This window comes from Stomoxys calcitrans, chromosome 3 (genome assembly GCF_963082655.1).
Source record: "Stomoxys calcitrans chromosome 3, idStoCalc2.1, whole genome shotgun sequence".
NCBI lineage: Eukaryota > Metazoa > Arthropoda > Insecta > Diptera > Muscidae > Stomoxys > Stomoxys calcitrans.
The window spans coordinates 168219341-168247027 of record NC_081554.1 but is presented as its reverse complement, the minus strand read 5'-3'; the positions used below and the strand labels follow the sequence as shown (position 1 = coordinate 168247027).

At 39.5% G+C, this 27687-nt stretch overlaps 1 protein-coding gene across 1 annotated transcript in view; it reads left to right on the top strand.

Annotated features, from left to right (window-relative positions):
- The window catches only part of LOC106084977 (semaphorin-1A), a 1175174-nt gene that overhangs the window by 1054356 nt on the left and 93131 nt on the right, over window positions 1-27687 (top strand). Inside the window, exons 7-11 of the mRNA XM_059365678.1 lie at window positions 2599-2687; window positions 5711-5852; window positions 6095-6216; window positions 6615-6695; window positions 23622-23767. Coding sequence (XP_059221661.1) covers window positions 2599-2687; window positions 5711-5852; window positions 6095-6216; window positions 6615-6695; window positions 23622-23767 — 580 coding nt within the window. The remainder of the gene's footprint in view (window positions 1-2598; window positions 2688-5710; window positions 5853-6094; window positions 6217-6614; window positions 6696-23621; window positions 23768-27687) is intronic.

Here is a 27687-nt window from a genome sequence, read left to right as displayed (position 1 = left end):
TTGCATTTACTGAAAGGATAAAGATCCAAATGGTGAAACATCAGGCAGTGCAGTGACAGAGAACTCAATGCCGCCTAACGGGCAGACGATGAGACCATGACCTACTCCCAAGAAGCTCATTTATTCAAGATTTGAAAGACTGACATAGGCAAAGATTCTAATATTGGAACATCAGGCACTGCGGGGACGGTAGATTTAATACAGCCTAACAAGCAGGGACCTGATGATGAAACCATTACCGACTTTCTCAAAATTCGGAAGACTAGGATAGGCAAAGATCCTAATATTAAAGCATCAGACAGTGCAATGATGGGAAACACAATTCACCTTAAAGAAAAGGGAGTAGACGATGAGAGGTTACTTTTTAGTATTTAGAGCGCACAACAAGCTGATCACTAGCTTAGGTGTATAATGGTTTATGGCGGATTAATAGCCGCACCCTCTTTTCAACCTAACCAAATCTACTTCTCTTAAGTCTTTTCCAGGATTTAGCGCAGTGGTAATATCTGGTCTATAGTCTGTTTGATAGGTCTAAAGCCGATATAATAGAGCCCAATTTTCTCTCTGACTCTAAAATGTAATCTCTCACACAGTACGCTCGAAAGAATTTGTAGGGAAGGAGATTAAATCCTCTTCTCTTTTCGTCCGATTCTGTGTCTTCAGCGACAAAGGTCAATGGGTACCTAAAGAAGCAGACTTGGAGTGAAGATAAGCCAGAAGCATTGCAAGAGCTACCAATGCATGCAGAAAAAGTCACAGTTTGGTGCGGTTTATGGGCTGGTGGCATCATTGGACCGTACTTCTTTAAAGATGATACGAATCGTACCGTAACTCTGAATGGTGAGCGCTACCGTGAGATGATATCCAACTTTTTTTATGCCCAAAATGCTAGAGCTTGACTTGCATGGCATGTGGTTTCAACACTAACGGTGCCACATGCCACACGGCATGCGTAACAAAGGACTTATTGAGAAGCGAGTCCGGTGAATATATTTTTGTCACGTTCGAGACCGGGTATGGGTATGTTAAAACTGATATCCAACTTTTTTTTTTGCCCAAAATACAAGAGCTTGTCTTGCATGACATATGGTTTCAACACTAACGGTGCCACATGCCACACAGTACGTGTGACAATGGACTTGTTGAAAGGCGAGTTCGGTGAACATTTTATTTCACGTTCGGGACCGGGTATGGGTATGTTAAAGCTCATGTCTATTTAGAAAAGCTCGCTTCAATTGACGCCTTGAAAGAAAACACTGAAGAGTTTATATCTGAGATAAATTCGAAATGTTGGAAATATTGGGTTGCCCAAAAAGTAATTGCGGATTTTTTAAAAAAGTAAATGCATTTTTTATAAAACATAGAATGAAATTTAATCAAATATACTTTTTTTACATTTTTTTCTAAAGCAAGCTAAAAGTAACAGCTGATAACTGACAGAAGAAAGAATGCAATTACAGAGTCACAAGCCGTGAAAAAATTTGTCAACGCCGACTATATGAAAAATCCGCAATTACTTTTTGGGCAACCCTATAGTATGCCAAAATTGGACTTAAGGAATGGCCCATTTGTGCCGCAGTCATGGTCAACATTTGCATGAAATAAGCTTCAAACAATAAATTATGTGGACCGTACTTGCGATTCAAAAAAAGATTTCATGCTTTTTTCTGAATGTTATGTGTTTTGTTTTTTTCTTTTTTGAAAAACCTTCCTATAACTCTTAAAAATCACCCTTTACTATTTCCTTTTTTGTACGGGGCATAGAACCAGTTTGCTGAGATTGCAGTCAATGAGTATGCGTTATTCTAGCCAGATCGCGCAGACGAACTGATGCATACTTCTCATCAACATGTCGTATCTGGTATTCAATTAAGCAGCTGGCAAGCCATCGGCTCCTGCTGCTTTATTGCTACAAAGCCGAGTAACTGCTGCGAAGACCTCATTCTGGCAAGGCAATAAACATTCTATACCATCATCAGGGATTGGTTCCTGGTGTAGAAACCCGTTTTTTTTCATGTCTGTATCTTTTAAAAGATTTCCCTCTATGTCTCTGCAGGTGAATGTGCCTTTACCAAAAAAAAAAAATTTTGAAAAATTTTTCCTAAAAAAAATTTAGTTTTTTAAAAAAATTTGAAACGTTTTTGGTCTTTGGTGGAAAATAAAATTTGAACACAACTTATTTCATGGAAAATGTTATAAAAAATTTGTCGCTACTAAAGAGCACAGTTTTTATCCGAATTTTGAAAAAAATGTTGAAAAATTTTTCCTTAAAAAAATTTGGAACGTTTTTGGTGGAAAATAAAATTTGGACACAACTTATTTTATGGAAAGTGTTATAAAAAATCTGTCGCTACTAAAGAAGGCAGTTTTTATCTAAATTATGATATGTACTTTTGTATTCACTTTCGATATCAATGTCAAATGCTTGGTGAGGTAGGGTATATAATTTGAACCCCTGTCGTTCATGTTCATGTGTAGTTCCTGTTAAGTTCGTGGGTATTTATCCTCACAAGTTTTTTCCACCTCCTTATAGCATATCCATGTATTTTTTGCCAACTTTATTTAATTGTGGTTTCTTTTCTCTCTTATTATTTGCAGCACCAAATTTTGTCAGCTCCTTTACCCAAGGCGACTTTGTATATTTCATGTTTCGTGAAACAGCGGTGGAATTCATAAATTGCGGCAAAGTAAGTATCACCCTGCCAACCAAACCCTCAACCGCAGAGACACCAAAAATGAAAAAAAAAACTATTAGACTATGCTATACCATGATGGTGGTGGTCTTGCTACTGGAGTGCCAAAGGACTTGCATAGTGGCAACTGTGCTCATAAATAGAAAATAAGTTGAACGTTCATAATTTTTGTTTTATTTTTCATTAAATATTTGTATACCCACCACCATAGGATGGGGGGTATACTAATATAGTCTTTCCATTTGTAACACCTCGACACAATTAGTTGCAACCCCATATAGTCTTTTTTTTAGATCGTCTTGATATTCTAAATCAATCTGGCCATGGATGTCCATCCGTCCGTGGGCTCCTCCGACAGTTGAAATCACGAGAGCGGTCGAACGAATCATGATATGCGCTTGCACAGCGACTTCTTTTTGATTGATAGGTCATTGGAGATTGAAAATGCGTCATATCGGTTCAGATTTGGATATAGGCCCCATATAAGTCAATCCCCAGTTTTGACTTCTTGAGCCCCCAGAGGCCGCAACTGTTGTCCGATTGATCAGAAATTTTGCACCTGTTGTTCTGTGATGACTCTCCACAATAGTGCAGAGAATGATTTTAATCGGTCTATAACCTGATATAGCTCCCATATAAACCGATCTTCCGATTTGACCTCTTGAGCCCCTAGAGGTCGAGTATGGTTTCAAATCGGTCTATAACCTGATATAGCTCCTCCTAGAAGCCTCAATTTTCATCCGATTTGGTTGAAATTTGGAACAAAGACTTGTGTTATAACTTTTACAAAGTATGAACCGAATCGGTATATATATAGGTATTGGTCCCATATAAGCCGATCTCCAGATTTGATTTCTTGACCGCTTAGAAGCCTCAATGTTCATCCGATTTGGCTGAAATTTGTAACAAAGACTTACATGTCAAGTATGATCCGAATAGGTATATAAACAGATATAGCCCCCATATAAACCGATCCCAGGATTTGACTTCTTCAGCCCTTAGAAGCCTCAAATTTCATCCGATTTGGCTGAAATTTGGGACAAAGACTTGAATTATGACTACCAACATCCATGCCAAATATGATCCGAAGCGGTATATAAACAGACATTGCCCCCATATAAACCGATCCCCGGATTTGACTTCTTTAGCCCTTAGAGGCCTAAGGAATTGCGCCAATCATTGCGCAATCTCAGCCAAATCGGACGAAATTGCGGCATCCAGGATCTCAGGAAGTCAAATCGGGAGATCGGTTTATATGGGAGCTATATCAGGTTCTTGACCAATTTGAACTGTACTTGGCACAGTTGTTGGAAGTCATAACAGAACACTATTTGCAAAATTTCAGCCAAATCGGACAAAAATTGTGGCTTCCATGGGCTCATGAACCTAAATCGGGAGATCGGTTTATATGGGAGCTATAGCCAAATCTGAACCGATATAGCCCATTTACAATCCCCGTTGACCTATAACAATTTAAAGTATCTGTGCAAAATTTCATTCCCTAATTTTTGTCCCTAAGCAGGTTAAGTTCGAAGATGGGCTATATAGGACTATATCTTGATATAGCCCCTATATAGACCGATCCGCCGATTTAGAGTCTTCGGCCCTTAAAAGCCACATTTATTATCCGATTTTGCTGAAACTTGGGGCAGTGAATTGTGTTAAGCTCTTCGCCATTTTTTTGAAATTTGGCCCAGATCGGTTCAGATTTGGATATAGGTTTCATATAGACCGATCTCCTGATTTAAGATTTTGGGCCCATAAAAGGCGCATTAATTTTCTGATGTCGCTGAAATTTGGGACAGTGAGTTGTGTTAGGCTCTTCGCCATTTTCCTGTAATTTTGCGCACATCGGTCCAGATTTGGATATAGCTGCCATATAGACCGATCTATCGATTTAAGGTTTTGGGCTCATAAAAGACGCATGTATTGTCTGATTTCTTCGAAATTTGGGGCAGTGAATTGTGTTAAGCTCTTCGCCATTTTTTTGCAATTTGGCCCAGATCGGTTCAGATTTGGATATAGGTTCCATATAGACCGATATCTCGATTTAAGGTTTTGGGCTTATAAAAGACGCATTTATTGTTCGATTTCTTCGAAATTCGGGACAGTGAGTTGTGTTAGGCCCTTTGACAGCCCTCTTCAATTTGGCCCAGATCGGTTCAGATTTGTATATATCAGCCATATAGACCGATCTCTCGATTTAAGGTTTTGGGCTCATAAAAAACGCATTTATTGTCCGATTTCTTCGAAATTCGGGACAGTGAGTTGTGTTAGGCCATCGTTCTGCAATTTGGCCCAGATCGATTCAGATTTGTATATAGCTGCCATATAGACCGATCTCTCGATTGAAGGTTTTGGGCTCATAAAAGACGCATTTATTGTCCGATTTTTTAGAAATTCGGGATAGTGAGTTGTGTTACGCTCTTCGCCATCTTTTTGCAATTTGGGTATCCAGCGTTCGGACTGGCCGAACTTAACATCTTTTTACTTGCTGATTTTACTTTTCTATACAGTTCTTCTTTAGCCTTTGATAAATTGATTTATGTTGTGACGTAACTTTTTGTTTCCTTCTCAATTAAGTTTTGTTTTTTCTGCTGCCAGTAAGCCCTTTGTAAACTCTTTAACATTCCTGAGATATATAAACCAAAAATAAAAAAAATGTCAAACTTCATGACCAGGGTCAACATACTTTTGCCAATCTGCCGATGGGGCAAAAAATGCCAATTCCTTCGACCGTTGACTCTTACTCCATTCATTCTTTTCAAACTTTTGGGTGTAAAAAACCCAAGCAAATCATTTCACAAGCCTTGGTGGTTTGCTTTGTTATTTTTCAAGCATAATTTTCCCCTTTTTTGTTGTTGGTATTTGCTTTGGGGGTTTTTTTTTGTATAAATTTCCTGTAAATGATGATTAATTACTAGCAACTTCCGTTTCCTCTGTATTGCTTTTATTTAGCATTGAGAAGGGTTACTAACATTTTTGCCTTTTTTATGTTTTTTTTTTCTTCTTTACAGTCAATATTTTCACGTGTGGCCCGTGTCTGCAAATGGGACAAAGGTGGACCACATCGCTTCCGCAATCGTTGGACCTCATTTTTGAAATCACGTTTAAATTGCTCAATACCAGGCGATTTTCCTTTCTATTTCAATGAGATACGTAAGTAGTGACATTTTAACAAAAGTATAATAAATTAAAAATCCTTAGAGTCTTTTGTTGAGCATTATCGAAAATGAAAAAAAAATACCAACTCATGATTTTTGTATACCCTTTCTTCTTTAGGTTTTTTTTTTAGTTTTATTATCCCCTTGAATGTGCCAAGAACCCTCTAACACTATGTCTATTGCTCTTTTTTTTAATACTCCTCTTGTTTTTTCTTATTTTGTATATCCTTTTTATAGAATCTGCCAGTAATCTTGTCGAAGGACATTACGGTCACTCAAGCGCCAAATTGATTTATGGCGTTTTTAATACACCAACAAATTCAATTCCTGGCTCAGCAGTTTGTGCATTTTCATTGCAGGTGAGTTCAACATTTATGGCTGTTGTTTATTTCTCTCTGCTCTCTACACTCTCTGCCTCTGCCTCTGCCACTTGCTCTTGTCCTGCTCTTGATATCCATATATCCTGTCACACAAAAGTTTCGAACAAGTTTGGCATGGTCGAAAAAAAAAATTGAAATTACATTGCTTCGCTTTCATGGTGAGCTGCTTCCCCTCCCCAAAAAAAAGGACTAACTCTTTGGTTATTCTTTTTTGGGATGAAGGTAGGCAGGTGGTAAGGCCTCTAAAGTATATCAAAGACTTGCAAATAGGATGAGGGAGGGCAGAGAGCACTTCCATTAAATTTATTAAACCAATTTTTGTATTTGTGTCTGGTGTTTTCTACTTATTCTCTTTTTCTCGTTTCTTCCATCGCCAGGATATTGCGGATACATTTGAGGGCAATTTCAAAGAACAAAGTGGTCTCAACTCTAATTGGCTACCGGTCAATAATGCCAGGGTAAGAATAACATACTACTGCACATGCATATGCATACCTACACATCCACATGTATCCTTAACTCTTTACTTTTGCCTTGTGTCCTTTGTGTATACAGGGATGTGTGGTTCGTTTATTCTCTTTTTGTAAATTGAATTGTATTTCCCCGGAGTGTTTACATAAATTTTCGTATATCACTGTTAAATTATGTTGCTTATATTGGTCAGCTTTCAGCATTCAGGTCACATAGACTTCGTTATGGTGGTTTTAGTGGCTGGAATTATTAAATAAAGCATGCTGTACACCAATTGTAGTCAACCAAAAAGTACCTTGGAAATTTATATGTATTGAAAATATTTTCTATAGAAAATTTTGCCAAAATATTTTCTATAGAAAATTTTTGGCAAAATATTTTCTATAGAAAATTTTTGGCAAAATATTTTCTATAGAAAATTTTGACAAAATATTTTCTATTGAAAATTTTGGCAAAATATTTTCTATAGAAAATTTTTGGCAAAATATTTTCTATAGAAAATTTTTGGCAAAATATTTTCTATAGAAAATTTTTGGCAAAATATTTTCTATAGAAAATTTTTGGCAAAATATTTTCTATAGAAAATTTTTGGCAAAATATTTTCTATAGAAAATTTTTGGCAAAATATTTTCTATAGAAAATTTTTGGCAAAATATTTTCTATAGAAAATTTTTGGCAAAATATTTTCTATAGAAAATTTTTGGCAAAATATTTTCTATAGAAAATTTTTGGCAAAATATTTTCTATAGAAAATTTTTGGCAAAATATTTTCTATAGAAAATTTTTGGCAAAATATTTTCTATAGAAAATTTTTGGCAAAATATTTTCTATAGAAAATTTTTGGCAAAATATTTTCTATAGAAAATTTTTGGCAAAATATTTTCTATAGAAAATATTTCGCCCCAATGTGGGTATCATATTGGTGCTCTAGTCTCACAGACCTTTCATTTTAGCCTTATATAAAGGTCGGTAAATAAGTCATGTATGGGGGTATATTTGGGGGTGAAGTGGACAGTCACATTTCAGATTCTTTCTTTAGTCTCAAATACCTTTAATTTGGGCACCATATTATCATTTTTGGTTTGTATTTACTATGAGCGGGCTTTGGAGGTGGCGCGGCCCCCTTAGGTATCCCACCCTAAATAAGGACACCAAATTTCTGTGTTTTAGTTATTACAAACAAACTAAATTTCCCGTAAAGGGCCCCACCCATCTCCGAGATCTGGAGATTTTGCAAATAATTTAAGGTGGGAGTTCGCCCATTATAGTTTGGATGTTTGATCTACTTTATTTTCTTGGTTTTGGTGGTGGATTGGAGTAACCAAATCCTGGAAAGTGGATATCTGATTCTTACACTACTCCCAAAAATCACATTTGAGCTATATATTGCTATGGGGGTGAGGCGTCCCTGAAGCACTTGGCCATAAAACAGATATCAGATTGGTCCCGCCCCCCCCATTTGTCAAAATCCACAAATATGTCCACTTTAAGGTCTATCTAGGGTGGGCGGTCACCCACGCACTTAGTCCTGAAAAAATACCAGTATTGTACTCTACTCTCAAATTTCTTTTATTTGAGCCCCAATAGCCATTGGTTTAAAGGGGAATTAATGGGGTGAGATGACCCCCTAACATTTGGGCTCAAAACTGGATATCAAATTCGTTTTCTACTATAAAATACCCAATATTTTTGCCATAATAGGCAAACATTACCGATTTGAAGGGAATTTAGGGGGCGTGACCTAGATTCTTGAATCCTTATGTAGAGTTGGGTGGCCTCTCAGACACCAATGAATAAATTTGTGTGTCAGATTTGTACTCTTCTTTTAAGTACCTTTCATTTGATACCCATATTTCCCAAAGCGGTGAAAGAGTCCTGTTTTGGGTTTTTTTTTTTGGTGGTGGGGCAACCCCCGAACACTTTGGGCGAAATTTGTGTACCAAGTTCGTGCTCTACTCTTAAATTCCTTTCGTTTGATACCCATATTGTCCCAATCGGAAAACATGTCCGTGCGGGGTAATTTTAGGGGTGGGGAGGCCCGTCAGATACCAAGGAATCAATTTTTATGTCAGATTTGTACTCTTATTTTAAATACCTTTCATTTGTTACCCATCTTGCCCAAAACGGTGAAAAAGTCCTGTCGGGGGGTTTTTTGGGGGTGGGGGACCCCCAGTACACTTTGGGCGAAATGTATATACGAATTTCGTATACTACTCTTAAATACCTTTCATTTGATACCCATATTGTCCCAATCGGTAAACATGTCCGATCGGGTGGATTTTGGGTGGGGCGCCCCCCAGGTTATTAGACCCAAAAATCTTATACCAATTTCGTGTTTTTGGGGTACCATAAAGTGGCATACAAAATTTCGCTTAAATTGGTGCACGCATCTCCGAGATTTGGCGTTTTTAAAAATTGGGGTATGGGAGGAGGGCCCGCCGCCTCTTCGGATATCAAAGTACCCTATTTTCAATCTATAGCATCTGTGAAAATTTCATGAAAATCGTAAAATAAGCAAACAAAGCGCAACAATTTCATCATTTTTATAAAACAGATTTTGCCAAAATATTTTCTATAGAAAATTGCTCCAAAATAGGTACTATAGAGAATTTTGTGAAAAATTTTTCTGCAGAAAAATTTTTCAAAAGGTTTTCCAATAAAGAACAATTTTGCAAAAAAAAATTTGCCAAAATTTGTTCTTTAGAAAATTGCTTCAAAATTTGTTCTATAGAGAATTTTGTGAAAAATTTTTCTGCAGAAAAATTTGTCAAAAAGTTTTTCAATAAAAATTTTAATGAAAATTTAATATAAATATTTCCTACGGAAAATTTAATTAACTTTTTTTCTACAATACATTTTATCATAATTGTTTTTAAAATTTTTCTTTAAAAAACTTGTCACAATTTTCTCTGTAGAAATTTTTTTCGTCATATTTTTCTATTGAAAATTTTCGCATTTGGGAATTGCAAACTGTATAACTTTTAATTGAATAATCAGACGAGGAAATTTTTTGCTGCAAAGTCGTTGTAAATTTTGTCCCAAACCTAAATCATGCATAAAAATGAAAATAGTACCACAAATGACTTTGTAAATTGCAAAATACGATGCAGGTCTCGATCAAAACGAGAAACCTAAATGTCGCGAAACAAGACGAGATATTGCGGACTTCAAGCGGATTTTTTTGGTTGGTATTTTTAAGCACTGTCCAGCAAAAAAAGTTTTGGAAATCGGACCACGAACAAAGATCTGGCTGCCCCAAAAAATTTTCGAAATGAGGGGCCTACCAAATGGCGCTCGGACAATCTAGGGCCTTAAAATTGATCTCCTAGCACCTAAGCTCTAACCATTCCAAATTTCAAAGAGATACCTCTACCCGTTCTCACATGGCATACTATTTACATGTTTTTTTTTCGGTTCAATCCCACTGTGCGTCGTATGGTGTGGAAAATGCGTTTTCATCAAAAGCCTCAAGATGTCCTCCGTTGTCACTGTTTTCACTCCCATGTTGTTGTTGTTGTTGTAGCCACATGCCTATATGTGGAGGTATCGATTCATGTCAAGTTAGTTCGTTCCGGTCCAAAGGACCGATCACCGCAAGAACATGATAACCACTGGTTATTTAAAGGCGCCAATAACTCGCCTTGTCATATCGAGCATCATTGGCATTCAGTATTTATGCAAGAGCTGGTGCCGCCCGGACTCTCACTGAGACTCTCCGCTTTATACCGCTGATTGTCCGTGACTGCATTTGCAGCTAATCCGTATGGAGCATAACACGCAGCTAAGCTTTACGCGACAACGATAAACACCACACAGATTGGAGAACAAAGTTCTAGCCTCTGTCTTGTTCATAGTCATCCCATGCCGGATCACTCTCATGTCCTCCCCTAACGTTTCAGTTCGGACATGGGTAATTTGGAGAAACTTTTTCATCTTGGCGGAGTCTTTGATGCTATCTACCTGTTCGCAGAAAAGCGAATCCTCATTTTGCCACTATGATCATCTTATTGTATACCTTGAGCCGTGAGTAAGAAACATACGATGTGCTCTTGTATAAAGTCTGCGGACCTATTTCCCAATTTTTCGAATCTGCCTGATCATACACGGTTTCTCTTGGGCTCATTTCCTTTTTCGAAGAGCAACTACCTCCGAGGGACCTCACTATTACAACCTTACCCTTCCTTAGTTTCTCCTTCAGCACATGTGTAGTCGTCCAGCTCCATCCCGGAGCCCATCTCTGAGCTAATTTCCTTGTTCGAAGAGGACCGATATCTTCGAGAGGCTCCATTATTACAACCTTACCCTAGCTTATTTTCTCCTTCAGAGCGTGTGTAGTCGTCCAGCTCCGGTGGAGGTTTATCTGGATGATCTCAGTCAATGGCCCTCAGTAAATAGGCTTCTTGGGAGTTGGTAATGATGTGATCGTCGGTTTCCTGTTCGTTATGTTGTATTGAAGCTCCTGTCCTGGGACTGCTTAATGTTTCTTACTTATCCTTACCTTATCTTTACTTATCCTTGTCTTGCCAATAATGGGAAAGTCGTCGAAGATCTCATCGTTCGCTTCTTATTTGAAGACAGTATTGAGTCTCCTGTCACTGCACTGCCTGATGTCTCAATATTAAGATTTATGTCTAACCTGGTCTTCCTAATTTTGAAAAATACAGCCTTGGACACGTTGAACGCCGTGCCTTTAGTCTTAGCCAAATTTGTCATGGAGACTTGGTCTAGGCCCATCCCAAGGAGAATTCCTTACTTCTTCTCTCCCCTGTGGACGACCTCACATTTCTCTCACGACAAAATCTTGGTTTACTTGCTTTAGACTTTCTGTCTCAAGACCGTTGTCTTTGTGAGCTTGGGGAAGTCCATCATTCCCACCAGCTCGAACTTTGCACCGTCCCAGGGGGATACTTCCAACGAGTTTTTGATGGCATCAACATATTCTGCGCTCGCGAAGCTCAGTATCAAAAGTCTCCTCTATACTTGCAGCTCATTATTTTTATGGGTGGACCCTATTCTGGTTCAACACATTTTGGGGTCGCATGCACTGCCGATATCGATGTCTACATATGTCAGCTCATCTCTGTTGTACTTCCTGAACAATTTGGCGTAAAAGGGCGGTTCCTTGCCTATTTTTTTCAGAGGCCATCTTCTCCTTCCTTCACCATGCCTTCTGTCGTGAATTTGCTGCCCCTTCCTTTGATCAAGACCATGGCCTTTGTGAGCTGGGGAATGTTCCATCTTTCTCACCAGGTCGAACTTTCTAGCGAGCTTTCTGCTGTCGCGAAGCGCAGTATCAAGATGTCCCCTCTATATTCGCACCTCATTATTTGTATGGGTGGACCCTCTCCATGTTCAACACATTTTGGAACCGCATGCACTGCTGATATCGATGTTCTATTGTGTTTCCTGACCAATTCAAATTCCCCTTCCTTCTTCCTGATTTCTGTCCTTTCACCAAGACCGTCACCTCTGCAAGCTGGGAAATGTCCATCTTTCTCACCAGGTCGAGCTTTGCGCACTCCCAGAAAGTGTGAATACTTTTGTCGAGAAACGCAGTATCCAGATGCCCACTTTATACTCGCAGCACATTATGTGTATGGGTGAAGACTCTCCAGGTTCAACACATGTTGGGACCGGATGCACTGCTGATATCGATGTCTGCATGCGTCACCTTTTCTCTGTTGAGCTTCCTGGTCCATTTGGCGTAAGAGGGCGGTTCCTTACTCTTTTCAGCGGCCAACTTCCCCTTCGTACACCATGCAAGACCATCGTCTTTTGTGAGCTGGTGAATGTCCATCTTTCTCACCAGGTAGAGCTTTGCGCCCTCCCTGAGCATGGGAATACTTTCAATTAGTTTTTGATGGCTTGAATATACTCTGCTTTTGCAAAATGCAGTAGCAAGATGTCCCCTTTATACTCGTAGCTCGTTATTTATATGTCCATCATTCTCACCAGGTAGACTTCGCACCCTCCCTGGAAGCGGGGATACTTCCAACGAGTTTTTTTACCCTCTTCAGGTCCAACATATTTTTTGGACCGAATGCTAATATCAATGTCTGCATACGTCAGCGCGTCTCTGTTATGCTTCCTGGCCACTTTAGCATAAGAAGCCGACTCCTTCCCTTTTTGAGCTGCCAACTTCCCCTTCCTTCTCCATGCTTTCTTTCGCAAATTTGGTGCCACATCCTTTGATCAAGACCGTCGGACCATCTCAATGTTCAACACATTTTAGGACCGGATGCACTGCTCGTATCGATGTCCACTCATGTCAGCTCGTCTCTGTTGTGCTTCTTGGTCGATTTGGCGTAAGAGGGCGGTTTCTTACATTTTTAAGCGACCATCTTGCCTCATCCTTTGTTCAAGACCGTTACTTTTGTGAGCTAGGGAATGTCTATCTTTCTCACCAGGTCGAGCTTGCGCCGTCCCCGGGGGAGACACTTCCAACGAGCTTTTTGATGACATCAATATATTTTGATGTCAAGATGGTCCCTCTGTACATGCAGCTTATTATTGGGTTGCCCAAAAAGTAATTGCGGATTTTTTAAAAGAAAGTAAATGCATTTTTAATAAAACGTAGAATGAACTTTAATCAAATATACTTTTTTTACACTTTTTTTCTAATGCAAGCTAAAAGTAACAGCTGATAACTGACAGAAGAAAGAATGCAATTGAAGAGTCACAAGCTGTGAAAAAATTTGAAAAATCCGCAATTACTTTTTGGGCAACCAATATTTGTACGGTTGAACCTTCCCCAGGTTCAACCCATTTTGAGAGGCTTGGGACTGATGATCTGGCTGCTGATATCGATGACTTCATACGTAAACTCGTCTCTGTTCTTCTTTCTGGTTACTTTGGCGTAAAAGGACTCTCCTTACCATTTCCAGCGGACATCTTTCCCTTCCTTGATGGCTGTTGCGCGCTTTTGGAGGTCTTCCATAAAGACTCAGGGACCGACCCACTCCCTTTCCACCTGCTCCAACTCTGTTCCCCTACCGTAGCATGCTGCCTGAAGTCTCTATTGGGGAAAAGCTGGGTTGATCCTTCCACAGACTTGAAAGCGGGGAGCTCGTTTTCTTTTTCAGTTATTTAGCAGTATGCTGCTCTTCGGGAGACTTGATTTTCTTTCCAGCTTCTTTAGAAATGGTTGGAATATCAGTTCTATTCCAACCAGCATCCTGTACTTTTGCCCGATTGCGCTGCCGGTGCATACTCCTCTGTTTGTTTCGTCGTGCCCCTGATTGCTTTCTCGGTCTTCTTGCGACCTAAGCAAATCCTGACGGCTCCTGTCGTTTTCAGCGGCCCCTCCACATATTTCTGCAATTTGGTCTAGATCGATCAAGATTTGCATATAGCTGCCATAAAAACCGATTATGAATTTTCGACCGGATTTTGAGGAAAGGTGGTTCACATATATATCCGAGGTGGTGGGTATCCAAAGTTCGGCCTGGCCGAACTTAACGCCTTTTTACTTGTCTTGCCTAAGAAAAGATGCCGGGAAAAGAACTCGACAAATTCGATCCATGGTGGAGGGCATATAAGATTTAGGCCGGCCGAACTTAGCACGCTTTTACTTGTTTTGTATAGAAAAATTTATAAAAATAGTTTTTCTATAAAAAAAAAAAGATTTGTTAAAGTGTGTTTTTCGAGTTCTAGTCAATCTATAGTGCAGAGTATATACGTTTCGGTTCTGTTTTTATTGTTTGCTTATATGGATATTTTTGTTTGTTTTTCCTCTATTTGCTTAAACAGCTTTTGGTTTCGTTTTTTTTTTTTTTCAATTCCATTTATTAAATTTTTTTAAATTTATTTATAAAGTGGCTCTTGCTTGCGGCCTTGTTTGTGTGTGTGTACATCAAATGTAGGTCAAAGTTAATTAAAAGCCATTTTTGCCTGCATCAAGTCCTGTTTATACTACGTATAAATTTATCAGTACCAAGAACCACATTTGGTGAAATTTATACATATACGGCTTTTGGAAAGTTCACAAGTTAATTAAATGGGAAAATGTTGTATTGCTTGAGCATTACTAAGCCAAGGCCAAGCCCTTGCAGAATTCTTGAATATTTGGAGCACTCCAAGAGATTTTGTTATATGGGAGCTATATTAGGTTATATACCGATTTGAACCATTTTTGGCGGAGTTTTTGAAAGTCATAGCAGAATTCGCTGTGTGAAATTTCAGCTAAATTGGGCCTCTGGAGGCTCAAGATTGAATTGTTAGAACGGTTTATATGGGAGTTCTATCAGCATACCGACCGATTTGGACCATACGTGTGGTAGTAGTTGAGACTCCTAACAGATGTCATCATGCAAAATTTTAGCCAGATCGGATAATAATTGCTACCGCTAGGGGCTCAAGAAATTATGGGTTGCCCAAAAAGTAATTGCGGATTTTTCGTATAGTCGGCGTTGACAAATTCTAAGTTTTATTAAAAATGCATTTACTTTCTTTTAAAAAATCCGCAATTACTTTTTGGGCAACCCAATAAATCGGAAGATCGGTTTATATGTGGGTATATAACATGATGTGGACCGATATGGACCACGTTTTATTATATTACACTTAATTATATCCCTGTGCAAAATTTTAGAGCTCTATGCTAACTCTGTCCAACGAATACACTGAGAGGCAACACTGTACGTCTTAAAACGACGAAAGTTTTTTGGGATGTGTAACACACACGGCTCAAAGAATACAATAAGGTTATCAGAGCGGCAAAACGTGCTTCCTGAAAGCTTTTCGGCGAGCAGCTCCGTAGCGTTAATGACGCCGCCATGATGAAAAATTTACTTTAAAAACCCATGTCCAAACAGAAACGTTAGTAGACCACATGTGAGTGAGAACAGAAACAACAGAGAACATATGTGAGGATTTTGATAAAAACGCTAGTCCACAATTTGGAGGCTACTTCCGCCTATGACTCCGAACGTCTGGGTTCAAATTCCGGCAGGAACATCAGAAAAAATTTCAGCAGTGGTTATCGCCCTTACTAATGCTGGCTACATTTGTGAGGTATAGTGCCATGTTAAAACTTCTCTACCAAGTGGTGTCGTTATGCGGCTCACCGTTTGGAGTCGGCATAAAAAGGAGGCTCCTTATCATTGAGCTTAACTTTAATCGGACGGCACCCACTGATATGAGAGAAGTATCCCCTGTTCCTTAGTGGAATTTTCATTGGAAATTTAGTTTAGTTTTTTTTTCACAGTACACGACGGGACCCATGGAGACACCAAAATCTTGGTATAATGAGGTTGATCGAGGGCTTATCATTAGAGAATTTATGATAAAAGAAGGCTTGAGGAGCTTGAAACCATTTACGTCACTCGGACATAATGAATATTTCCGGCGTTACTACAGAAAGAGGTCGACTATCTGGAGCCCTATCTGGCCATTATTTTCACAGTGGCCACTATACTCCGAAAGCGTTGCAGGAGGCATGGGTGGTATTTATACCCAAACTCTGCAAGGCAAGTTATGCGACACCAAAGGCCTACAGTAAAGTTGGCAAACCATCCATAATCGTAACATTCGATATTTCTAATAATAAATATCGATACTATCGTTAGTTTCCCTTCACCAATATTTCAAAAAAAAAAAAAATGAGAAGTAAAATCGGGAGATTGATGTATATTGAAGCAATTTCAATGTGCACATATAAAAACAAATTTAATAAGGTCAGTAAAAAGTCACACGAGAACTCATTGCACAAAATTTTAACCCAATCGAATGAAAAGTGCGCTACAAAAAAATTAACTTTGCCGATAGTATCGATAGGAAAAAATATCAATCGATATTCAGATAAAAACTAAACTATCGATAGTACCGAAAGTATTATCGATAATTTGCAGCTCTAGCCTACAGACCTATAAGCCTTAATTCATTTCTTCTCAAAACCATGGAACGTATTGTGGATATCATGATAAATATTAGGACATAGAGGTGTGCACGTGAGTCATGAGTTGTATAGTCACACGTAGGTCACGGGATTCGTGAGTGAGATCCAAATCTTATCACGTAATCGTGTGTAAGCGTGATCAATTACAATTCTTCGTGCGTGAGCGTGAATCACAACTCACAACGCTTATCACGACTCGCCCGAAAATCATGAACGACGGCGTTAGTGACTCACTGCTTTCTAATTTCGAACAGCACCTTGCTACATTTACAGTGAGACTATACTCCTGTAGTGACGTGAGGCCAGAACAAGATCGAAAATGCACCCACTCCATGCACCGATTGCAACTCACCGACATCGACCGATGATGGAGGTTGTTCTGGCACGGCAATATTGGGGCTGGGGTGCTCCAGTTGCGTATATTGCCGCACGCGAGAGGAAGGAGGGGTCACGACGACGCCTGTGACCCACTGGTGTCTAAGTTCGTACAGCACCTTGCTACATTTTCAGTGGGACTATACTCCTGTAGTGACGTGAGGCCAGAACAAAATCGCAAATGCACCCTCGCCATGCACCGGTTGCACCTCACCGACATTGACACCGATGATGGTGGTGGTTCTGGCAAATCGAACTAAATCCGTGGTCCAGGGTTCTTTTCTATCCCAGCAGGAACCAGAAGCGGGCGGAAAGACGCTACGGGTTGTATTTCCCCGTTACTTACTTTACTTTAATTGGCTATGACAGAACCGATTTTCTCGAAATTTTCGCATATTGTGTAGGTTGATCTGGAAGGAAACACAGGCTATATAATTTTTCGGTATCGGAAGGGAGACGGACCCTCCCCCTTATGCCAAGGAACACAACCCAAAATCAAAAGTGGACCGATCGGGACAATATAGGTGTCAAGTGAAAGGTATTGGAGAGTAAAATACGAATATGGTTTTAAAATTTGAGTCTAAGCACCCATCGGGCCGCCCTCACCCCAAAACTACCCCAAACCCCCCACATGGGCATATTAGCCGACCATGGCTATATGGGGCTCAAATGAAAGGTATTATGGTGTAAATTACGAATATGACATTAAAATTTGCGTTCAAGTGTGAGTGGCGCTTTTCCTCCTAAAGATATGTCAAATGGGTTAGTTTGACCCATTATGACAATATGGGACTCAAATGAAAGGTAATTGAGAGTAGAAAACGAATTTGATATCCAATTTAGGAGCCAAGTGTGACAAGTGAAAGGTATTGTAGAGTAGCATACGAATATGGTATTAAAATTTGAGTTTAAGCACCCATCGGGCCGCCCTCACCCCAAAACTACCCCAAACCCCCCACATGGGCATATTAGCCGACCATGGCTATATGGGACTCAAATGAAAGGTGTTAGGGAGTAAATTACGAATATGACATTAAAATTTGCGTTCAAGTCTCGGTGGAGCTTTTCCTCCTAAAGATATGTCAAATGGGTTAGTTTGACCCATTATGACAATATGGGACTCAAATGAAAGGTAATTGAGAGTAGAAAACGAATTTGATATCCAATTTTGGAGCCAAGTGTTTTGGGGTAAGCCCTAAAGCACCCCCTAAAGTGAACTTCATTTCCGATCTGAATAGAGAACGAATTTGATATCTATTTTCAGTGCAAAGTACCGGTGGCCGCCCCAGCCCCTAGACACCATCTAAACGGTTCATATATACCGGCCATGGCAATATGGGGCTCAAATTAAAGGGATTTGGAAGTGCAGCACGAATTTGATATCCATAATTGAGTCGAAATGTCTAAAGTGCCATCCCTCCCCTAATGAGAACATTACCAGCAGGAATCGAGAAGGGGCAAATTCTCACACATCAATGAGTGCTTTCCGAGTCAAGTTGAAACTCAATGATAAGGGACCTTTTTTTATAGCCGAGTTCGAGCGGCGTCCCGCAGTGCGACACCTCTTTGGGGAAAATTTTTTAAATGACCATGCATGGCATTGTACCGCGCAAATGTCGCCAACATTGAGAGGGGATAAACACCGTTTTGTCCAATGTACTCGCCAGGATTCGAACTCGTTCAGCGTCATAGGGTACAATGGCACAAATTTGATATCCTCATTCAGGGCGAAGTGTCCCCACCCTAAAAAGATATTACAGTCTTAAAGAAGGTGCAGCGGAGCAGGCCAGGTTCAACTAGTATGAATATATTTCAAAATCTTTTTTGGTTTCAATCTCACCTACTGGTTCGTGTCTCCGCTAAAACAAGTTTTTTCCTTAACATCCTTTAAATATTAAATTTGCTTCTAATTTTTTTTCGTTTTTGATTTTTTTTGTCTTTATCTATTTAAGCATTTCATCGCATTTTTGCCATGGAGTTTAATCTCATTTCATTTTGTGTACCTCTTATCTGTTTAACAATCCAAATCACGTATAGCCGTTATTTACCTTTTTTGTAGCGAGAAGAAGTGTCGCAAATTTTTAAAACTCCTTTGTGATGATGAAAAAACACAAAACATTCTTGTTTTTTTTTTTTTTTTGTTATAAATACACATAAATCTACTCGAGAAAGGAGCAAAAGTATGAAAAGGACGATGTGGACTATGAGGACGCCAGTGTTGTCTCATGGCTGGCTCTCTATCTCTTTGTGACAGTGGCACTTCACAATGCTCATAAATATAAATCACAAGTACTCGAGCTCAATTTAAGCCTTTATGCCCACCCATTTTGCCCCGCTCCACAAGAGAAAAAACGGGAAAAAAGGATCCTCCACAAAGGCAGGCAAAAGCACTCTCACACATATACCTATACACTTACAGAAAAAAAAGGAAGATATTAACAACTCAACATTAAAAAAAAAACAATTTAAAAGAAGACCACCACCACCACCCTGTGTTGAGAGGTTCTGGTGCTCACACACACACACACACATAGTCATAAGGAGTCCCCATTGTTCCAAGAGAAAGAGAAGAAAGGAGGCCACCAAAGAGACACAGCAGATATTTATAAAAAAGACAAAGGACCCATAACATTGCTTGCTCAGCTAGCAAAAGAAAAATTGAAAAGTACAAAAGGAAGTGCCATAAATGTGATATACAAAGGCACAGAGATACGCACAGAAATATACTCATACTCATACTCACACCCATGCCACTTTGAATTCTACTCGTACAGGCAGCTTGTCTTAAAGTCCTTTCTTCCTAGGAAAACATACACACATTCATTGTCATTAGTAATGACATTCCATTGCAGTTCTTTTTAAAGTTTTTTTTTTTTTTCAACAGGAACCGGAAATATTGGAAAAAAGTTGCATTCAATTCCCAAAATGGGGGGGGGGGGGGGTCATAGCCACCCATGAAAAATTGCAAAATGAAAATTTAAATAAGCCAAACGTCTATTGATATGATTCGACACTAGAACACAAAAAGAGGATTATTGGCAATCATGAAATCAACCGCACATAAGACTAGATTATGTTTGACAGGTTGCAAGAGCTGATAAGGAGAAAGAAAGAAGAGAGAATATTGAGTTTGAGTAATTGATTGCAATGGCAAAATGACATAATTTGAAGTGGGCATTTGTGTGTGTGTGTGTTTTTTACTAAAGAAAAAAAAAGACAGCTATGGCTTTGTCTCCTTCCTTATATAACAAAAAAAAAAAACAAAAACTTTAAAATGTAGTTAAAAAAAAAGCCTCCTAATCAAAGACGAAACGCCTCCCATAGTGATTGGTGTGTTGTGATCTCTGGCTTTCCTTTTCCTTTGCAAAAATCTCATTATAATCATCATTGAGCTCATCTCGATAGAGAAACAAAGGAAACGTTAGATCTCTGAGATCAATTAAGTGTAGAGATAAAACCAAATTCCTGCGGCAAATCATCGAAACATTCAAATTTCTTGGGGAGCTTTATCGGGTTATAGATCTCAAATCGGGAGATCAAATTATAGACCTACTAGCTGGACAGGGCCCGCTCCGCCTCGCCTTCTTTCTCTCTCTAATTTTATCTGAGCTCTATACTGGCACGGTCATGAAAAAAGACCTGTTTGAGAGTGCTAGTACGGCCTTTTTGATATTTCGCCCTAAAGTGGATATCATATTGGTGCTCCACTCCCAAATTGCTTTCGTTTGAGGCTTATGTTGCTTTGGGAGGTAAATATTGGGTTGCCCAATAAGTAATTGCGGATTTTTTAAAAGAAAGTAAATGCATTTTTAATAAAACTTAGAATGAACTTTAATCAAATATACTTTTTTTACACTTTTTTTCTAAAGCAAGCTAAAATAAACAGCTGGTAACTGACAGAAGAAAGAATTCAATTACAGAGTCACAAGCTGTGAAAAAAATTGTCAACGCCGACTATATGAAAAATCCGCAATTACTTTTTGGGCAACCCAATATGTCCGGTATGGAGGTGAATTGGACCCCCATGTATCAGATTCGTGCTCTAGTCTCAAATACCTTTCATTTGAGCCTAATGTTGCCATTGTCGGTTTAAATTTCCATTTGGCGGGCTTTTAGGGTGTGGGGGATGCCCTAGACATCCCACCTTAAATAAGTTTACCAAATTTCTGTTTTTGAGTTTTTATATGCAAACTAAATTTCGCATAAATCGCCCCATCCATCTCTGAGATTTGGCGTTTTAGAAAAAATGGTAAGGGTGAGGTAACGCCCATTAAAGTTTTGATGTTGGATCCACTTCATTCTCTTGGTTTTGGTGGTGGATTGGAGTAGCTAAACCCTTTGCCCCGAAAGTGGAGATCAGATTCATACCCTTCTCGCAAAAACCACATGTGGTTTATATGCAGTTTATGAGGTGAGGCGTCCCTGAAGCATTTGGCCATAAAGCGGATAGCAGATTTGTGCCCCTTTTTGCCATAATCACGGTTTGAAAGGAGGTTAGGGGGAGGAGCCTGAAATAATATCAGCATTGTGCGAGAACACGGTTTTGTTTGAGCCCCATAATGTAAAGCATTTCAGGAGCAAAAACGTGGTCCTGAAAGTGGGTATAAATTTCGTGCTCTACTCCCAAATGGCTTTCATTTGAGTCCCATATAGCCATGATCAGTAGATTCGCATGTCTGATTTAGCCGTTTTTTCGGAGGTGATGTGGTCCCACTTAGATTAGTTTTCGCCCCTCTCCCAAATATTTTATTTTTTTATACCCACCTTCATAGGATGGGGGTATACTACTCCAGTCATTCCGTTTGTTACACCTCGAAATATTGATCTAAGACCTCATAAAGTATATATATCATGATCGTCTTGACATTCCGAATCTATCCAGCCATGTCCGTCCGTCCGTCTATCGAAATCACGAAAGCGGTCGAACGCGTAAAGCTAACCGCTTGAAATTTTGCACAGATACTTCATGTTGATGAGGGTCGGGTGGGTTTCAAATGGGTCAAATGGGTTCAGAATTGGATATAGCTCCCATTTAAACCGATCTCGCGTTTTCTTGAGCCCATGGAAGCCATAATTTTTGTCCGATTTGGCTGAAACTTTGCACATAGTGTGTTGTTATGTCTTCCAAAAGATGTGCTTAGTGCGACCAATTTCGCTGAAATTTGAAACATTGGGTAGTTTTACGCCTCCTAAGCCACTGTAGCATGTCCGCCTTTGATGCTGAACGCCTGGGTTCGAATCCTGGCGAGACCATCAAAAAAATTTTCAGCGGTAGTTTTTCCCCTCCTAATGCTGGCAACATTTGTGAGGTACTGTGCCATGTAAAACTTCTCTCCAAAGAGGTGGCGCTCTGCGGCTCGCCGTTTGGACTGGGCTATAAAAAGGAGGCCCCTTATCATTGAGCTTAAACTTGAATCGGACTGCACTCATTGATATGTGAGATGTTTGCCTCTGTTCCTTAGTGGAATGTTCATGGGCAAAATTTGCAATTTGCATTTGCAAAATATAAACCAAATGTGGTTCAGATCGGACTATATTTAGATGTAGCTGCAATATAGATCGATCTGCCGATAAAGGGTCTGAACCCCATAAAAGCTCTATTTATTACCCATTTTCGCTGAAATTTGAAACAGTTGGTAGTCTTCTATCGACATCCGTCCCAAATATAGTTCGGATTGGACTATATTCAGATATAGTTGCCATACAGACCGATATCCCGATGAAGGTTCTGATGCGAATAAAAGCTTTATTTTTTATCCGATTTCGCTGAAATTTTGAACAGTAAGTAGCTTTAGGCCACCCGCCATTTGACCCAAATATGGTAAAGATCAAACTGTATTTAGATATATTGGGTTGCCCAAAAAGTAATTGCGGATTTTTCATATAGTCGGCGTTGACAAATTTTTTTCACAGCTTGTGACTCTGTAATTGCATTCTTTCTTCTGTCAGTTATCAGCTGTTACTTTTAGCTTGCTTTAGAAAAAAAGTGTAAAAAAAGTATATTTGATTAAAGTCCAATCTAAGTTTTATTAAAAATGCATTTACTTTCTTTTAAAAAATCCGCAATTACTTTTTGGGCAACCCAATAGCTGTCATACAGACTGATGTGCCGATTAAGGGTCTAAAGCTCATAAAAGCTTTATTTATTACCCGATTTTGTTGAAATTTGAAATACAAAATTCAACAATGACTTATATTTATTAGCCCACTCAATATCCGTGTCAAATTTGGGTGCATAAGTTATCCAACTTTCACCGGATTGTGCCGAAGGGGGGTTTTCATATATACCCGAGGTGGTGGGTATCCAAAGTTTAACCCATAGAAGTGCGTTCCTACTGTCCCATACTACTTGTAATTATATCAAATATCAAAAATGTCATTACACTATCAAACAATAGTATTTTAACTGTAATTTTTTGAAGATGGTATTGTATTGTTCCGTAACCAACCATAATAAACTAATAGTAGTCAGTGACAATAGGAATTTCATTTATTTTTCTGAGAAATTTAATTTCATCTTCTTGTTGTTAGCAATTGCATTTAAGTTAGATTTCCCCCCCACGATGTATCCGTATGCACAATGTATCTTACTTCAATATCTTAGTTACTCATTTCTTATACTTTTATTTCCACATTCTTGCAGGTTCCTGAACCACGTCCCGGTTCATGTCATAACGATTCACGAACGCTTCCGGATCCGACCTTAAATTTCATCAAAACACATTCGCTAATGGATGAAAATGTTCCGGCATTTTTCGGTCAACCCATTTTGGTTCGAACGAGCACCATGTAAGTACACGCATACATAACGACTAAACCATTTGTAAGGGCTACGCCTTATCCCAAGCAAGCATGCATTTGCAGGGGATAATACGTTCCCTTTACCAGAATGAGTTTACAACAACAATAACATAAAGTTTAAATCCAATACAAACCACCATCATCCACCATACACACTGGCAAGTGATGATGGAAGGCAACAATAAATATGTTACTTGCTTCAATGGTTCGTTGGTTGCATGGCTGGCTTTTGGTTATGTTGGATTTGTAGTTGTTGCCATACCAGCTTGAAGCATTAAGTTCGTTCGTTCGGAGAAGAAAAAGATATTCCACTTTTAAAATTTTGTCATGGTTGGGGCCTTCTTTTTATTGCCGGGCCCCATAGCGACACCACTTGGTAGAGAAGTTTAACATGGCAGAATACCTCACAAATGTTGCCAGCATTAGTAAGGGGAAAACCAATGCTGAAAAATTGTCTGATGTTCATGCCGGGATTTGAATTCAGGCGTTAGGGGTCATAAGTCGACATGTTTAGCTCTGCGACACGTTGGTCTTCTGAAATTCCCATGTGACTTTTATACCAAGGACTGGTATAAAATTGGTACTCATGTTCATGTTACTGATAATGGGGGTGTTGGTAGACGCATTGTATTCACCCTTAGGCCTCGCAGGTTTGAGCAATGATGTTATAGCCACATCTGCATGTGGAGTTGGCGAACCTCGTCAAGCTTTTATAGGCGAGCAAGCTCATTTCGATCTATATGACCGATCGCCGCGGAAACATGATGGCCATTGGTTATTTAAGGGCGCCAATAACTCGTCTTGACGTAACGAGCACCATAGGCACTCAGTATTAAAGAAAGTGCCAATGCCACACGGCCTCTTACTGAGATTCTCCTCTCGATACCGGTGATTGTCCACGACTGCAATTGCAGCTAATCCATATGAAGCATTCCTGTATCTGCAACCTGTTGACGCGCCTGGTGGCCACCCAGGCCTCTCGCTGAGATTCTCCAGTCGATACCGCCGATTGTCCGCGACTTTAGATGCAGCTACTCCATATGAAGCATCCCTGTATCTGCAACCTGTGGAGACGCCCGGTAGCCATGAGAGGCGGTGCCACCCGGCCTCTCACTGAGATTCTCCTCTCGATACCGCAGATTGTCCGCGACTGCAGTTGCAGCTAATCCATATGAAGCATTCCAATATCTGCAACCTGTTGACGCGCCTGGTGCAGAGGCCACCCAGGCCTCTCGCTGAGATTCTCCAGTCGATACCGCCTACTCCGTATGAAGCATTCCACTATTCGCAATCTGTGGACGCGCCCGGTAGCCATGAGAGGCGATGCCACCCGGCCTCTCACTGAGATTCTCCTCTCGATACCGCCGATTGTCCGCGACTGCAGTTGCAGCTAATCCATATGAAGCATTCCAATATCTGCAACCAGTTGACGCGCCTGGTGGAGAGGCCACCCAGGCCTCTCGCTGAGATTCTCCAGTCGATACCGCTGATTGTCCGCGACTGCAGTTGCAGTTACTCCATATGAAGCATTCCACTATTCGCAACCTGTGGACGGGCTCGGTAGCCACCGGTCTCTCACCGAGACTTTTCACTCGTTCCGCTGATTGTCCGCGACTCCAGTTGCAGCTACTCTGTATGAAGCATCCCTGTATCTGCAACCTGTGGACGTGCCAGATAGCTCCCAGCTAAGCTTCTCGTGCCTGCCATGATGACAGGCATCTGTGTTAAACTGAACATTCGTGTCCCCAACTATTGGGTTGCCCAAAAAGTAATTGCGGATTTTTTAAAAGAAAGTAAATGCATTTTTAATAAAACTTAGAATGAACTTTAATCATATTTACTTTTTTTACACTTTTTTTCTAAAGCAAGCTAAAAGTAACAGCTGATAACTGAAAGAAGAAAGAATGCAATTACAGAGTCACAAGCTGTGAAAAAATTTGTCAACGCCGACTATATGAAAAATCCGCAATTACTTTTTGGGCAACCCAATATTATGTATTAAAAAAGTTTAGATTTTTTTAAAATTGTCATTGTTTGAGTTTGTGTTAATGGAAACCCATTTAACGTTTGCTTTAAAATACGAATCTGAAATACCGAACTTTATTTTAATTCAATGACTGGATTCCTACTGTCCCCAACTACTATGCGATTAAATTAAATTTCAATTTTATTTTGTTATTTGTGTGATTTTTTGAACGTTTAACCTTTGCTTCAAAAATTCAAATCTCTTAACAAACCCAAAATTCCAATCACATTTTTTGAGCTCCTGGAAGTCAAATTTTTTGACCCATTTGACTGAAGTTTTCGTATGTGAGGTACCTCAAAAACCGGCACCATATACAACGCAGATAGAGCTTAAAGACATAACAGTGGCCACTGTCTCTAAATACAGAAAAAAAAATTATTTAAAATAAAAATTTATTTAAACTAATGACAATATAGTAAATATAGTAGTTTGGGACAGTAGGAATGTAGTTTTTGTTTTTGTACTTAAAGTCGTAACTTATCATACAAGAACACATTTTCATACTTTTAGAAAATTGTTATCACATAGTAGTCAAGAACTGCTTTTTCCGCTTCTAACAAATCATACAACAATACAATTTCATACCTTTAGAAAATTTTTATCACATTGTAGTCGAGAACTGTAGGAATGTAATTTTAATTTTTCTTCCAAAATTTTAATATGAGTCAAAACTTATTCCTTTTTTATACCCACCACCAGGATAGGGGTACACTAAGCTAGTCATTTCGTTAGTAACACCTCGAAATATTCGTCTAAGACCCCATAAAGTATTTATATCCTTAATGCTCGACGTTCTGGGTCTATCTTCCCATGTCCGTCCGTCCGCCTAACGAAATCACGATAGCGGTCGAATGCATAAAGTTAGCCACTTGAAATTATGCACAGATACTTAATATTGATGTAGGTCATTGGGAATTGCAATTGGGCCATATCGGTTCAGATTTAGATATAGCTCCCATATAAACCGATCTCCAGATTTGAATCCCTGAGCCTCTGGAAGTCGTAATTTTTGTCCGATTTGGCTAAAATTTAGCATGTGGTGTCCTGTTAAGACTTCCAACAACTGTGCCAAGTACGGTCCAAATCGGCATATAACCTGATATAGCTCCTATAAAAACAGATCTTCCGATTTGATTTTTTGAGTCATTATAAGCCGCGATTTTTATCCGATTTGGCAGAAATGTGCATGCAGTGTTCTGTTATATCTCTCAATAACTATGTCAAGTACGGTCCAAATCGGTATATAACCTGATATAGCTGCCATATAAACCGATCTCCCGATTTGACTTCTTGAGCCCTTACAAGCCGCAGTTTTTGTCCGATTTGGCTGAAATCTGGAATTTGGCATGTGGTGTTCTGTTAAGACTTCCAACAACTGTGCCAAGTATTGTTGGAATCGGTCTATAACCTGATGTAGCTGCCATATAAACCGATCTCCCGATTTGACTTCTTGAGCACTTACAAGCCGCAGTTTTTGTCCGATTTGGCTGAAATTTTGCTTGTGGTGTTCTGTTAAGACTTCTAAAAACTGTGCCAAGTATTGTCAAAATCGGTCTATAACCTGATATAGCTGCCATATAAACCGATCTCCCGATTTGAAAATCGGTCTATAACCTGATATAGCTGCCATATAAACCGATCTCCCGATTTGACTTTTTGAGCCCTTACAAGCCGCAGTTTTTGTCCGATTTGGCTGATATTTTGTCCGATTTGTCTGGAATTTGGCATGTGGTGTTCTGTTAAGACTTCCAACAACTGTGCCAAGTATTGTCGGAATCGGTCTATAACCTGATATAGCTGCCATATAAACCGATCTCCCGATTTGAATTCTTGAGCCCTTACAAGCCGCAATTTTTGTCCGATTTGGCTGAAATGTTGTCCG